Genomic DNA, 14429 nt, shown 5'->3' with positions numbered 1-14429 from the left:
TTTTGAGGGGGTGGAGTTTTTAAATTGTAAATGCCAATAACCAGTAAAATTTTAAGTTCAACCCTACTCGAGATATGACACATGACCCCTTCTATCTCCCCAATCCCTGGACTTCCAACAACCAAAATTTAATAACATCAATATCCCTTATATACAAGTTACTGTGCCAAATGCATGCACACAAAGAGTTTTCTGTGCATGTCTAAATGCCTAACCCCTAAATAGGAACCAGTTTCCTGTAGAAAGTCCTTCCAATATGCATTCCCTTTGGCAATTCAACACACAGGTGTTGAATTGCTGTACTTCAACTGGTGGCAGTTCAACCAATTTCTTTGATTTGAGATTAAAAGATGGCAAGGAAATAACTCATTAAAAAAGGATTGTTTAAGACCTAGATTCTACACAAATTTGACTTGATGTCGATCGTAGCATTGAGACAGTTATAGAAGAATTAGAAACTATGCAGTTTCTTATGTCTTTGTCAAATTTAAAAACTAATTAATCATTAATACTTTGCTTGTAATAAATGCAAATTTTGAATGCCTAAATGAGAAAGAAAACAGATCTTTGCCGGACAGACTGAAGTTTATTTGGCAACACATCGTATACCAATCAGATTTGTTGTTAGGTTAAATATGTTAGTGTAGAATGCAAACAATGGCTGGGATCTAATGCTGCAGCAATATTCATGGCAATGCCAAAAAAAGAAGTTCGGTAGACTGAAAAGACATTTGAAAATAGGAGACACTTTAAGGGTTATTGTGTCTTGTATTTTCTTTAGAATTCATTACAGTTTAAGGAGGAAGGGTTTGTAAAAAGTGTGTTAATATACATGATGGAGAAGAAGAGGCTGAGGCATTGCATATGTGGGCTTTTTTTAGTTGTATTAGTAGGTATACATATTAGAACACTGCAGAGTTCATAAGATTTCTTTCTTTATTTCTATTGTAAAGCTTTGAGTTACTGTATGTAGATGATAAAACGCAAGTGCCAATCACACTTTTAGGACGTTATGATTTTGAATTTGAAGAAATGGAAGTTCGGAATAAAGAGAGATGCTGGGATAAAGTTCCAAGAGAAGAAAACATAACAGAAAAAATCTAGCAATGAGAGTTGCATAACTTTCCCAGCTGTTGAGTTTTCATTAAAAAATCTTTTATATTATTAAGCAAAAAATAAAATTTTATGTGACACCATCTGTTATCATATTTTGTTATAAAAAGTTTTTATATTTTTAATTACTATAAAATGGCAAAAAGCTTAATTTTGAGAGTGGGGTGAATTTTATGAAATACTATATAAATGTTAATAACAAATAAAATCTTTATTAAGTCCTATCCCTCTCAAGATAAATGACCCTCCCCATATGACCCTTGACCTTTAAAATTGACCCCTTGACCATCAAAATTAATAGCATCAATGCCTCTTATATACAAGCTAACATGCATGATTTCGTTTATTTATCTTCACCATGTCCTGAGATTTAAGCGAAATAGACACCAATACATACACACATACATATATACATATCTATGGAATTTTTTACTCTTGTTTTTGACATTTTTGGATTCAGGTCTCAAAACATGGCGATTTGCAAAAAACTCGGAGGGTCAAATATGACATGATTACCATACTTTCCCTTGTTATGCATATATAACAGTCAGGAAAGTAAAACTAAAAATTTCAATTAAAGATGGAGCAAACTAGAAATTAATTTCAATGTAAAAAAATAATAGAGATTCAAGTTTTAAATTTTGTGATTTCTGTTTTTTACAATGTAATTAGATAATTATTATATAAACATATGACTTAAAATTTTTAATTGTTCAACTAGAGCCAGATTACATTTGGGTTAATGTAAGGCTAATTAAGGAGTTCTGGAATAACTGATAACATGTCTGCATGCTAAGTGAAAGTTATGGGTTTGAGACACGTGCTGGGTCAATTTTATCTCCCAGGATCTTCTAAATTAAATTTAATTAATCCAAGTTTAATTTTTAATTATTAATTTTAATGCAATATTGCAGCCTAACCTTCAAGTCAGATTATGTCATTAATTAGCCTTACAAATGAATTCAAGCTCTGGTTTTTTTGAATATGAAATTGGAGAAAAACATATTGTAACATTGGTTTGGAATAAAGAATAATATATTTGAACAATTCTAATAATTTATGATTTTGTTTCAGGTACTGCACGATCTTATACAAGGCGAATTTATGCAATTAGGTTCCAAGGAAGATGAGACCGAAAGATTTTCTCATTATCTTCAAAAGACCTTTAAAAAAACTGCCAGCTTAATAGCTTATACATGTAAATCGGTAAGTAATATTTTAGACAGAGTGAGGAATACAGTTTTTAGTAACATACAGGGTCTTCAAAAAAAAAAGGATTCTACCATTTTAAATTATTGTAATTATGTTAATTATTATCCAAGAAAGTCGTAATGTACATTAAATCAGTGGAAAACCATCTGAGTTTCACATTTGCCCATTATGATTTCTCAACATGTGCATCTTGTGTCATGTGGCACACATTCGATCAATGCTCAAATTCTTCCTATGCTTGCTGCAGCATGTCTGTCATCACTCCTGCAGTGGTCATAATTCTTCGGATCCTACCGAATACTTGCATTGCACAATGAGAAGTGGTTCTGACTTTGCAAACTGCAGAACAAACACAAATTGCCTTTTCTGCCGCAGAATTGCCTCTTTCACTTATGCTGCTTCCAAGAGGCGGTAGGTGATGAGACATTTGAATGCAGATGGGAGATGAAATTTGGACAATTACTTTATTGATTGGTGTACATTGTATACTTCTTTGATAATAATTAAATTTATGCAAATTAAAACATTAAATAATGTATGTTTAGATATTTTATTATTATTATTATAAACAGCTAGGTGTTAAATATATTTATTGTTTTAATCCAAAAACACAGGTTGCTCTTTTAGGAGGTGCTGATCAACAGTTACAAGAAGCTGCATTTCAGTATGGAAGGAACATGGGAATTGCATTTCAGGTATAGTTATAATTAGTATTATTTATTGACCAGATTAACATATTTAATAAAATATTAAACCTCAGCTGGACGAATATGTCGACAATAAATTATAGGAGGGTAAATGACAGTTATGTTGACTGTCTACAGCACTAAATGGTAAGATTCACACATACGGTTTGTACTGAATTCACCCGACACCACAAAATCTTTTGTGTAGGGTTTTGCAAAAATAGCTAAGATCTATATTAAACAAAGCTAGATTACCCACCCATATATTAGAAAAGGAGAGAGAGAAATTCTTGACAGATTACTGAAAGGATTGAGTTCTCCAGCACTGATTCACAGAAGTTGGGAGCTGGATTAAATGAGCTGACATTATTGGATGATGATGAGTACATCAGAGTCTTAGATTTTGTGTCCCTGTACCATACATGTACAGTCTTGCTTCTGTGCATTATGTGATTTTTTTTTTATTTGAGAAAGTGGAGTTGGCCTCTCAATGCCATAATCATGAACCATATCCTATATAACCATACCCTAAAGCTTGCAATAAATTATGTTACATATCATTTTTCAAATGTAACAATAATACTCATACAACAGTACAGAGTACCAATGGGTAGCCCCTTGTCAGGAGACTTGTGTGAGTGCATAATGCATGCTCTTGACAAAAAAGTCTTACCTGAATTCCTATCGAATATCACACTATACACCAGGTACATGGGTGACATTCTTATAATATGGAGATCAAAACCAGATACAGATAAGTTGGCCTTCAAATCCATATGGCCTCACTTTAAGTTAGATCAGTACAGTAATTCATCAACACACTTTTTAGATCTAAACATCAATATCAATGAAGGTAGTATTATTATTAGTGTATATTATATTATAAACTGGGATATATTTTATTCTTTATACCAGATGCTCCAGCGACCCATTCTCATACAATGTGGCAGCCTTCTGGACTTTTGTAAAATGTGCATTCATACATTGTACAAATATATTAGACATTGTACAGGAACTCAAACACACAAAGGGTGCAATAACACATGAACATTGAAGACAACTTGTACAGATTAGTGCAAAAATACATCCATAATAACAGGAAGCAACCCTGTCAACACATTCCAGTCGAATCCAGACATATAATAGCTAACTATGATACCAGACTAAGATTGCTCTATGAAGAAATAGTGAGGAATGTAGGTGCCAAACTCAGCTAGTGGCATAATAGCACAGTGTATACAAATTATTTTACAATAGTAAAGATAGTATACATTTATCTAAGGCACTGGAGTGTATCACATCCAATCACTGGCAAAAGATTTGATTGCATCTAGTTTATATTGATGCTACAAACAGATCAATAACCAATAGAATAAAAGAACATAAAACAACATTGAGAAGTGACAGGTTTATTTTGAGAAAAGTAAACCTGTCATTTCACTAGCCATATATGCCAGTAAGCCAAGGGTGAAAGCCAAACTTGAAGAAACAGAATTAATTAAGCAGAACTTTAACAAAGACCATATAAAAACAATTTTTATTTTGAACCTTTTCAAAGCAACAATGAAAAGAAACTGCATCATTATCAGTAGCGTGGCAGTCGTGTTACGACAACACCCAACCCCCAAGTGCAAAAGTGGTGGCCAAATATGACTTTATTATTGACCATTTTATGTAGTAAATTTTTGTGTTAAATGAAAATATAATTTTAATATTTGTAAATTAACTGATTTTGAATTTTCCATACAATCTAAAGTTTTTTAAACTGGTGTCATATAACTGTTCACTGTTCCAAAATAGAATGCAGTATACATTATGGTTGACCTGGTGTTGGCCTATAAATTGGGTCAAAATGTTTGTCGAATTATTAAACAATGTTGCCGGAAAGAAGAAAAGGTTACTTTTGATAATTTTGCAAATGTGAATACGACAATCTCCTCTGATCATTTGTTCAACTTCCTGAATGTAAGCATTGTCACAAGCCTACTAGTTCAATGTCCATCTATCACACTATCTCTGCTTTCTGAAAACTGCTTGCACCACTTTTGTTTGCTGCATAAGCTCATGACATTTGAGCCTTACACTTTGGTACATGACATTTGAACCTTGTGCTTACCTTAGAGATCTACAAGGTACTTACCTAAGTATTTACATGCAGCTAAGCACCTTGTGGATCTCTAAACCAGTCTTACCGTTGAATTATCAATCTCATTTCTTCCATAGTCCAGTGATTCAACCTTCCCACCAACACATTACCATGATATGGCAGGTTCACGTTTTGCAGAGAAATTTGGTAATTGGGTTGCTCCGATTATTTGCAGAGGGTGCATAACTGTCAAAGTTGATACGTCATAAGGAGACAGATGTAGGCATACGATGATGCATGTGTATCTTTTGCACATCAATTAAATTACTTTGCCAGGAAACTTACTTTTTGAACCATCTTCATACATCAAAATCATAGTCAGTTAATTGTTGACACTTTTTCAGTAATTAACCAGAGTCAAAATATATAAAACATTATTTCAAATTGTATGTCTAACTGCTCCTATGCATTTGAGAATATGCATTTTAGCACATACAATCAGCTGATGAGCAATTATCTGACAGCTAACAACAAAATAAATTTTCAGTTATTGAATAAATAGTTTTGTGTGTGGTTGCCCACACTGAATTGAAGTGGTAAGAAGTAAATTACTGAGTGCATGTTTTGTTGCACAAAACATGCACGAATTTGATTGTTTTTAATAAAGACCTTCTAATTTAGGAATCTAATGGCTGGATAGCCTAGGTAATTAAGTCATCAGTCTGCTGTCTGGGGAACCTGGAATCAAATCCAGGTAAGCAACCTTGGGAATTTTTTGTGAGTGGTCTGACCCGCATATGTCAGACTCTTCTCACCGCCCGGCTACCCTCAGTGTGGACCCAACCAAACCCACAATGGGTATCGAAGAAGGCCATGTTAGCACCCACAGGATGGCGAGTCAGAATAAATAAATATAGAAAGACCAGAGTGGACCAGTTTTATTGAAGAATAGGAACAATATACATAAATCTAAGAGAGATTTGCTGCTTCCCAGATAATGGTATTTTAGACACATTAAGAGCCGGGATGTCATTTGTTTCTCATTTATTAATTGCTTAAAATTCATTGCACATCACTTGCTCACTAGCCTAGTCATATCTTTAGTTATCAGAGTAATGGTACTTGCTTTGTTAGTTTTAAATTCACTTAGCAAGTTAATATGTAATAATATTTCAATAAGATTATAATTCTATGGCATATTTTCAACTTTCCATAGATTTTTTTAATCTTCTTCAAACTGCAGAAAAATAATTACATATAATGATATTTATGAATGATCTGTAATTATTGTAACAGTCAACTATTTGTTACACAGGCACAAAAAAATGCAATGTTTTATTATTTACAAATTTTAAAATTAAGTAACACACTTTGAATATAGTAATTTTAATTAATTTATTTTATATCATTCTATAAAATGATTATTATTAATAATATAAACAATTTGATATGCAGAAAGTATTAATTGAACCCTTTTTTTTTTAAGTTGGTAGACGACATGCTGGACTTCATTTCAAGCCAGGCCGAGATGGGAAAGCCAGCGGCCACGGACTTGAGATTAGGTTTGGCCACGGCACCTGTGCTCTTTGCATGCGAAAAGGTGAGGAGTTTTAGAAAATTTCATATATTTAGGGGCCCCGACAAAAGTTAACAATTGTCTTTGAATAATTAACATTTTCATTCTAACTTGAAAATTCTAGTTGATTCAATTACAAATTAATCTTCAAGAAATCACTGTTTGGAGAGCTGTTACTACGAATTGCTAACATTTGATAATGCAGTCTTTGTACAAAATAGTTTTAAAGTTAAATTAATACAAAAAGTATTTGATCATAAATTTAAATGGCTGATTTATTTATTAACTTGATAATTAACCTATATGGTTATATAATTCTGAATAACCTACATCTAAAAGTGAAAATTAGATAGCACTCCACTTAGCAAGACTGGTAATGCATCTGCACTGTAAGATGTTACAGGTTCTAGTCTTGCTCCGGATTGGTTTTCCAGAATTTTTAAAAATAATCTAATTAAATTCAAAATTAATTTATTAGTATAAATAGTTATTTGGGTGCTGGTATATTATTAATTAGAAACAAATGTGTAGAGGCTTATCAAGCTAATTGTAAACCAAATAAATACAAACACTATTTGATTTTAATTCCATAATTTGTGTCCATTCTGTACAAATGCATTTTGACGTGTTGTTCTCTTCATTTAAAATGGATGTGAAATTAAGGAATTATTTAAATTAATTGTACATTATTACAAAAACATTGTAAGAATTTATGTCTCCATTTCCAAGAGGTAATTTTTAATAATGCTTGTGGAGCAATCAAAATTACCTGAATAAAGAGTGGAAACACTCCTAAGTTGAAGCTAAAATCTATTTGTTTAAATACGGTTCTCAGAAATTTCTAAACTCAAACAGAATATATAAAATACCACACTTTAATTTTGATAATCTTCCATTAATCTTTCAAATGCTTTTCAGCTTTAAATTCTCATCATTGGGGATCGATGATATTTATATTTAATCTATTATTATTATTATTAAAATATTAACGCGAATGTAAGCTCCTCTGCCAATTTCTTGTCAAATAGAAAGTATGGAGTATTTGAGGGGAAATACAACAGGCAGAGCAGCTTACATTTTGTGCGCTTTTCTTTGATATTTTTCTTGTGTAAACAGCACTACGTTTTTGAAATATTTACCAATGTCCCAATATCTTTTTCTTTAGTTTCCAGAATTAAACCCAATGATTATGAGAAGGTTTTCTGAAAGAAGGGATGTTGAACGGGCCTACGAAGCTGTACTTAAGGTAAATTTTTTTAATTAAAGTAATTTAGAAAAGGAATTTGTGATTTCTAAAAATCACAAATTCCATTTTGAACTTTCTATATTCTATTCAGTTCTATAACTGGCAAGTTTATAAGAGTAGTGTTGTTTTATGAGAAGTGATTAATGATTTTCATTTGTAGTCAGTGTTTCTATATCATAATTAATTTGGAATCACACAAAATATTTGAGAGGAATGTAAGGCACAACGGAGCTTACATTTTGCATATTCCTACAATTTTCTTGTAGGTAGGACACAAATCATTACAACTAATTCATTCCTCCCTACACAGTTTTAACACTCAATCTTCTTCACACACCGGAAATTCATACAAAAAATACACTTATGTAAAAACCAGATAACCGGAGTGGTTAGTATTTGGGTCGCAAATGTTTTTGTAGCCTCTTCTAGGCACTTCTTCAGGCTTTGTAGTAATAAATCTACGCCGATCGACGAATTTCGAATATATTCCTTTTGGAAAGAACAGTGTTTCGAATTCCGCCACGTGAAAACGTTCCAACATTTTTTTTTTAAACGAAACGATCGCTGGTCCGTGCAGCACGCATGCGCTTCGAAGCAGTGATGTTAATGTTTAAAAATTATCTTCCAGCAGGATCTGCCACGCTGCTGAAAGGGCCAACTCGTCTTTAAAATTGATGCACGTGGTGTTACATCCTGCTCTGTATATTTCCATAGTTTTAACAATCAATAACATATTTATCATAATTACATTTTAGGAATTCAATCCAATGTAAATACTGAATTTCAGATATTCTGATAATAAGTGAAATAAGAACAATCGCACCAGTTCCTGCTTTATTGGAATGTGCATGCGCACAAAAAATTTCTGAATAAGCTCTTACATCTTTGCTCATGTTTGGAGTTTTGTGACAAACCTCCAAAGATGAGCTGAGAAAGCTTGAAAGCTACTAGAGACTATTTAAAGCTGTTTCTTGCATGTATATAAAGCAGGAACTAACAGGAAATGTTGTTTATCGGGAATTGGACATTTAATATTTAGTAATTTAACTTTTCTTTTAAATTAGGGTGATGGCAACTTTTTTTGAGGAGAGGAAGTCTGTGCATAGGTCTCCTTTTTCCTGTGGATTATTATTAATTTTAGAAACTTTTTGAGCTGTAAATAAACTGATTTTATTTCAAAACCCTAGGGTTTTGCAGAATGCAAGTCGGGAACCATTGCCCCTCTGCATATAATGAAAGTACTGTACATTGTCTATCTAAGTTTCTTGCCTGGAAACTAAAGTGTTCCTTTTAAATTTTTATTTAATTTTTAGGCAGTTCTTGATGGAAAAAATTTTTATATCATTAGAAATGCTGTTTCCAGGATAGAGGAGGAAAATTTGTAATGTTTTTATAAAATTGAAAGACAAATTTTATGTTGATTAGAATGGCACAATACAAAAGTATTGTGCCATTCTAATCAACGAATATAACTTAATAAAACTTAAACCAGTTTATAATTCCACAAAAGACAGAGTGATTACAATATATATATAATTAATTCTTTAATATAAAGGTATTGCAAGTGATGATTGAGTTCACTAATCACAATTTGTTTATTAATTATAAGCTTCTTGCCTCCAATGAATTAATTATCTCAAACTTTCAATTGGTGGCAATATAGGAGACTTGCCAACCTGTATTTGAATGACAAAATAATCGAGATCACTTTAATGATGAGATCTAGATTATTTTGTTGCTCCAATACAGTTTGGTTTTATTCATATAAGGCAATGTGTCATGTGGGTGATCTGCCAAGAGGGAATGCCTCCCGGGAGGTCTTTTATGGGAAACTGGTCCCTATTTAAGTGTTACCAATGCAAAGAAAACTCAGAAAATTCCACGTGGCCGGCCCATTAGCTGATGTAAACTCACCACCGACTGCTGGTGTTTGGTGGTTTTATCCACTCTGCCACCAGTGGGCTCCAATACAGTTTAATAAGTCTTGTATATCTCCACTGATTAAAAGTTTGAGATGACCAATTAATTAATTCTGCTTGTTTCTAAGGAACTGAATGTTACTCTAATGTGATTTAAGTACTATTAATGCAAATTTTGTATAAATGGCAAATTTTGTAAAAGTGCATTAGATTCTGATAATAGGGTATCTGTTATCAGAATCTAATGCACTTTTTAAACTGATACAAGTAACTGGTACACCCAGGATCTCTTCTGTGGGAAAAATTAACTCATTCCCGGTCTATCCGAATAACCCCAATTGATTTCCTCAAATGGCATTAAAATGCTGAAAAACATCCATTTTCTTCTCAGTCTATGATTTTGGCACAATATTAAATACTGCAAACTCCAATTACTACAATGTACCCTTAACAAAATCAGTAATGGGTATGTTCGTAAGCACTCAGTAAGTTTGTACAGGAGTTGTTCCTATATAATTACCGTACAATGATTAGAATGAACCCAATACCACCAAAATAAATGTAAACAGGTGGTTGGGCAGTGAAAAGTAACAACCTTTCTCTCCAGGGGACCCGGGATCAAATCTGGACAGGTCAAAACACCCCAGGAATTTTCTGGAGCGGTGGTTTGTCTGGATATGGATGCTTCGGTCCCCGGCCATCCCTTAACGGGTTTGCTACAAAAAGCCCTCTTAGTACCCAGAGGGCAGAAATAGTTTCATTTTTCATTTCAAGAGTCACCCTTACTTCCACTTTTCGTTGTTCTCAATTTTTCACAAATGCCCTTTGAAGAAATTCATATTAGCGGGGTTATTTGATTCAGATATTGTGATTTGTGGCAGAAGGTATTCGGATACCAGGATACAGCCATATTTGTTTTTGATTAGTTAAAACAATTTTTTTTAATTTTGTACAGAGCGACGGCCTGGAACACACCAGAATGCTGGCCAAGAAGCATTGCGACGAAGCCCTGAAACACATATCTGTACTGAGCGAGTGTCCAGAGAAACGGGCCCTGGTGACAGTGGCCGAAAAAGTACTGTATCGGACCAAGTGACCGAAATGTGCGCACGGTATGGATCTTTCATGTCACGACCGCCATTCTGCTAATGACGTCTACTAAACATTCCGATAAGATGCGTCCATTTTTGTACATTTTATCCATTTTATGAATATATATATATATATATTTTTTACCAGTGCGATTTAAATTAAGATTATTTTCTTCTACAAAATAGTCAAATCTCCCTTTCTTGTACATGATTATTGTTTTCTTTAATATTACATCTTGAGCATTCTGGCGAGCTCGGTATGAAAAAGGTTACAGATCAGAATAATTCATTAACGAATTAACACTCGTTCCAAAAAAGAAAAATCAATTACTAATTAATGTAACCACCATTAAAAACTGAATGACCTTCGTCACTTCTCGTTCTCCCAGCTGAAAGAAAATAGGAAAAAAAAAAGAAATGTAGGATCAGCAATTACACCACTCGCCATCGGCTTCTACTTCTTTCCACAAATAAAATAAATGGAAGGACGAGGATGAGCGCCATCACCCCTGCCGACGGCTGCCGGAAAGAGTACTCAGGAAGTTTAACCAAATCATTTATTTTGTATACATTTTGGAATAAAAATCTGAAAGTATTTTTATAAAATTAGATGCGGTTGGTCTCTCTTCTGTCAGATTTTCTGCATTCTCAGGATAATTTTGTTGGATGAAGGCTGGTACTTTGCCAGAATGGAAAAGGAGAGAGAAAAAGACATTAAATCGACTTGATGCATTGTTTCTGACATACTCCCTTTTCTCTTTTGGTTCTTGGGAAGTAGAAGAAAGTTCTACTTTGTTTTGTGCCCCAGTATAATTGCATTTAATTGAAGAAGCCAATATGGCTTCCTCAATTAAATGATTGTTTATACTTTATGGAAGTTTCAAAATTTGAATAAATACCTACTGAAAACCAAGTTCTGAATAAATTCTCCATCCTTAATGCATCTTTCCTATTTTATTATTATTATTATTTATTGTCTTTCATTTCAAATTTGTTAGAGAACAAAGAGAATTTTATCTTTTCATGAGCAATTAACAAACAAAATGAGTGCTTTAAAGTGCATTGAAGCCACCATATTTTAAACTGACAGTATAGAGAGTGCATGCTCATTTCTTTTTATCTCGAAGTCTGAATGCCAGAGAGTAGAGAATAATAGAACAGCCACGTTCTTTTCCATTCTCACAAAGTACAAACCGACTTTAAAACCAGAGGTAGAGAATCTTTTTTTAACGGGAATGCCACCCCATTTCAAGGGGCTCGTAAAACTCGCATGGTATTCAGGTTGCATTAGTACGTACCGGTACGTTCACCATATGTGCACGGAGTAACTTACAATGAGTAATAGTGAAACAATCAACAAATGCCAAACTAATTTGCTTACTAGCAACATTCAATCATCTGAAAAAATTAAGAAAAAAACGGGTGTTAAAAGTGTATTCTATGTTTTATGAAGCAGCAGGTTTTCTATCTCCCAGACATTTTTTTTTTTTGGAAAGATTCTTTGTAGGTTTTCACGATTCTTACGTTAAAAAAAACAAGCCGAAAGAAAATCAAAAATTATAAATTTAACGAGAAAAATATCCGATTATAGAAGCTTCCTCACTTTTATTATAATAAGAATGAGCATTGTAGAAGTATGGTCTGAAAAATCCTCCACATACCTTACAAAAATAATTTTTTCAAAAACAACTTGCCATTGGTTCCATCTGTCTGAAACCGACTCTTTTAAGTAAAACCCCACAAAGAAAAATAAATAAAATACACCTGAAAGGGTAGGAGAGCCTCCCAGATGATATACTTGCAAGTTTGCTTTGAACCTGTTTAAAACAATCGAAAGGCTTGGTGGAAGGGGGAATAAATGTCCATCTTTCTCACAATAACTAATTCAAGAGGTTACCTTCACCCATTCTACAGTTTGGTGGTATGCAACATACATAAAAAAGTTTAAACTTACATTTTGCTAGTTACCTTCTTCCTTCAAGCCATTTAATTGGACTGTTAATCTTTTTTTTAACATTTGTTATGCTTCACAGAAAAGATCCATTACACTATTATAACATTAGATCTTGTTACACTAAAGCCCTAGCTATTAAGCATCGGTGGAAACTGGTGACACTCATTGCTCCTCTAGTTAAGCAATATTACAGCTTCGTTTTCTGGTTATTTCACAAGGCATTGTTAATTATAAGTGTATTAAATTTAACAATAGCTTCTCGCCGTGCCTATAAATGTTCAAAATGGATGTCAAGCGAGTGAAAACTATTTTAATTTAAAAAAAAGTTTAAATTTGATTGCACTAATAGATATTAAAAAAAAAAAAAATACTACTTTCTTACAATCATAAGAACATGATGCAATATACAGGGGATGATAATTGAAGTACCCTCTAGTCTATTGAATGCCATCCGGAGGATTAATATCTCAGGACGGGATGAAGATAAAGAAACAAAATTACGCATGTTAGCTTGTATACAAGGGGCATTGATGCTATCAAATTTTGGTTGTGAAAGGTTGAGGGGATGGAGAGTTAGAGGGTGGTCACATGTCATATCATGCAAGGGTTTGGACTTAATGAAGATTTTACTTGTTAGCATTTACAGTGTTTTATAAAACTTGTCTCTACCCTCAAAATTAAATCTTTATATATTTTTAATTATTATAAAATAGCAAAAGATTTTATACAAGTAACATACTTGTAACAGATGACACCACATACAACTTTAGTTAATTATTTTGATTAATAATACAGATCTTATTTTTAAAATAAAAATCTCTTAAAGGCTGAGGAAGTTACGCAACTTGTTGCTAATTTTTTTCATCTTTGATTTGATAAACATTTCCAAAGCCGAAGTGAAAAATTGGATTTTAGGTTTTATATGGCTTACATGTGTTTTGCATAAACTTCATAATAAAAGTTTTAATACAATCTGTATTAGGATTAACATCTTTAAAATTATTATTTACATTTTTGTAATAATTTTTATTTCACAGAAAGCCTTTGTAAAACATTAAATATTCAAAATTTTATATTTAAGAATTTCTATATATTTTGTTGACGTTTTAAAGAACTAATAGACAATGGTCAAAGTCATGACTTTTTCTTACTAAACTTATGCCAAACTTGAAAGTTTTTTTTTATATTGGGGAATTTAGATGAAAAAGCACCTGTCTATCGTGTGCAAGCTGCACTAATTGGCTATCGATTGTGTGATCGGAATGATTTTATTAATTGATTCTCAAAATGCTTGTTGCATACATGAGCCTTTGTGGTTAATTCCTTATCTTCACATGGAATGAATCTTCTCCAACGTACCTGATGATTTTCTGGCACCCTTAAAAAGTGCCTTTTATTGTCTTTTTCACTAGGGTTTCCAGAATTGCACCCAGGAACAAAGCATGTTGGCATGTTTGCTAATTTTTTAATGTGATATGAATGCTGTATATTCTATACATATATATGAAGTCACTTTAATCCAAAAACTTTTTGGTTGACAGTCTCA

General features: G+C 32.8%; 1 protein-coding gene across 2 annotated transcripts in view; it reads left to right on the top strand.

The window, feature by feature from the left end:
- LOC136984905 (all trans-polyprenyl-diphosphate synthase PDSS1-like) overlaps positions 1–11538 on the top strand; it is a 31738-nt gene extending 20200 nt beyond the window's left edge. For both annotated transcript variants that reach the window (XM_067282047.1, XM_067282053.1), the window contains 5 exons: positions 2188–2319; positions 2940–3020; positions 6584–6697; positions 7839–7919; positions 10794–11538. In XM_067282047.1, the coding sequence (XP_067138148.1) occupies positions 2188–2319; positions 2940–3020; positions 6584–6697; positions 7839–7919; positions 10794–10934 (549 nt within the window). In that variant the 3' untranslated portion in view covers positions 10935–11538. The remainder of the gene's footprint in view (positions 1–2187; positions 2320–2939; positions 3021–6583; positions 6698–7838; positions 7920–10793) is intronic.
- Positions 11539–14429: the final 2891 nt, after the last annotated feature.

This window comes from Centruroides vittatus, unplaced genomic scaffold (genome assembly GCF_030686945.1).
Source record: "Centruroides vittatus isolate TY-2023 unplaced genomic scaffold, ASM3068694v2 contig_120, whole genome shotgun sequence".
Classification (NCBI taxonomy): domain Eukaryota; kingdom Metazoa; phylum Arthropoda; class Arachnida; order Scorpiones; family Buthidae; genus Centruroides; species Centruroides vittatus.
Note: the sequence above shows the minus strand (reverse complement) of the source record. Positions and strands in the feature narration are given on the sequence as shown.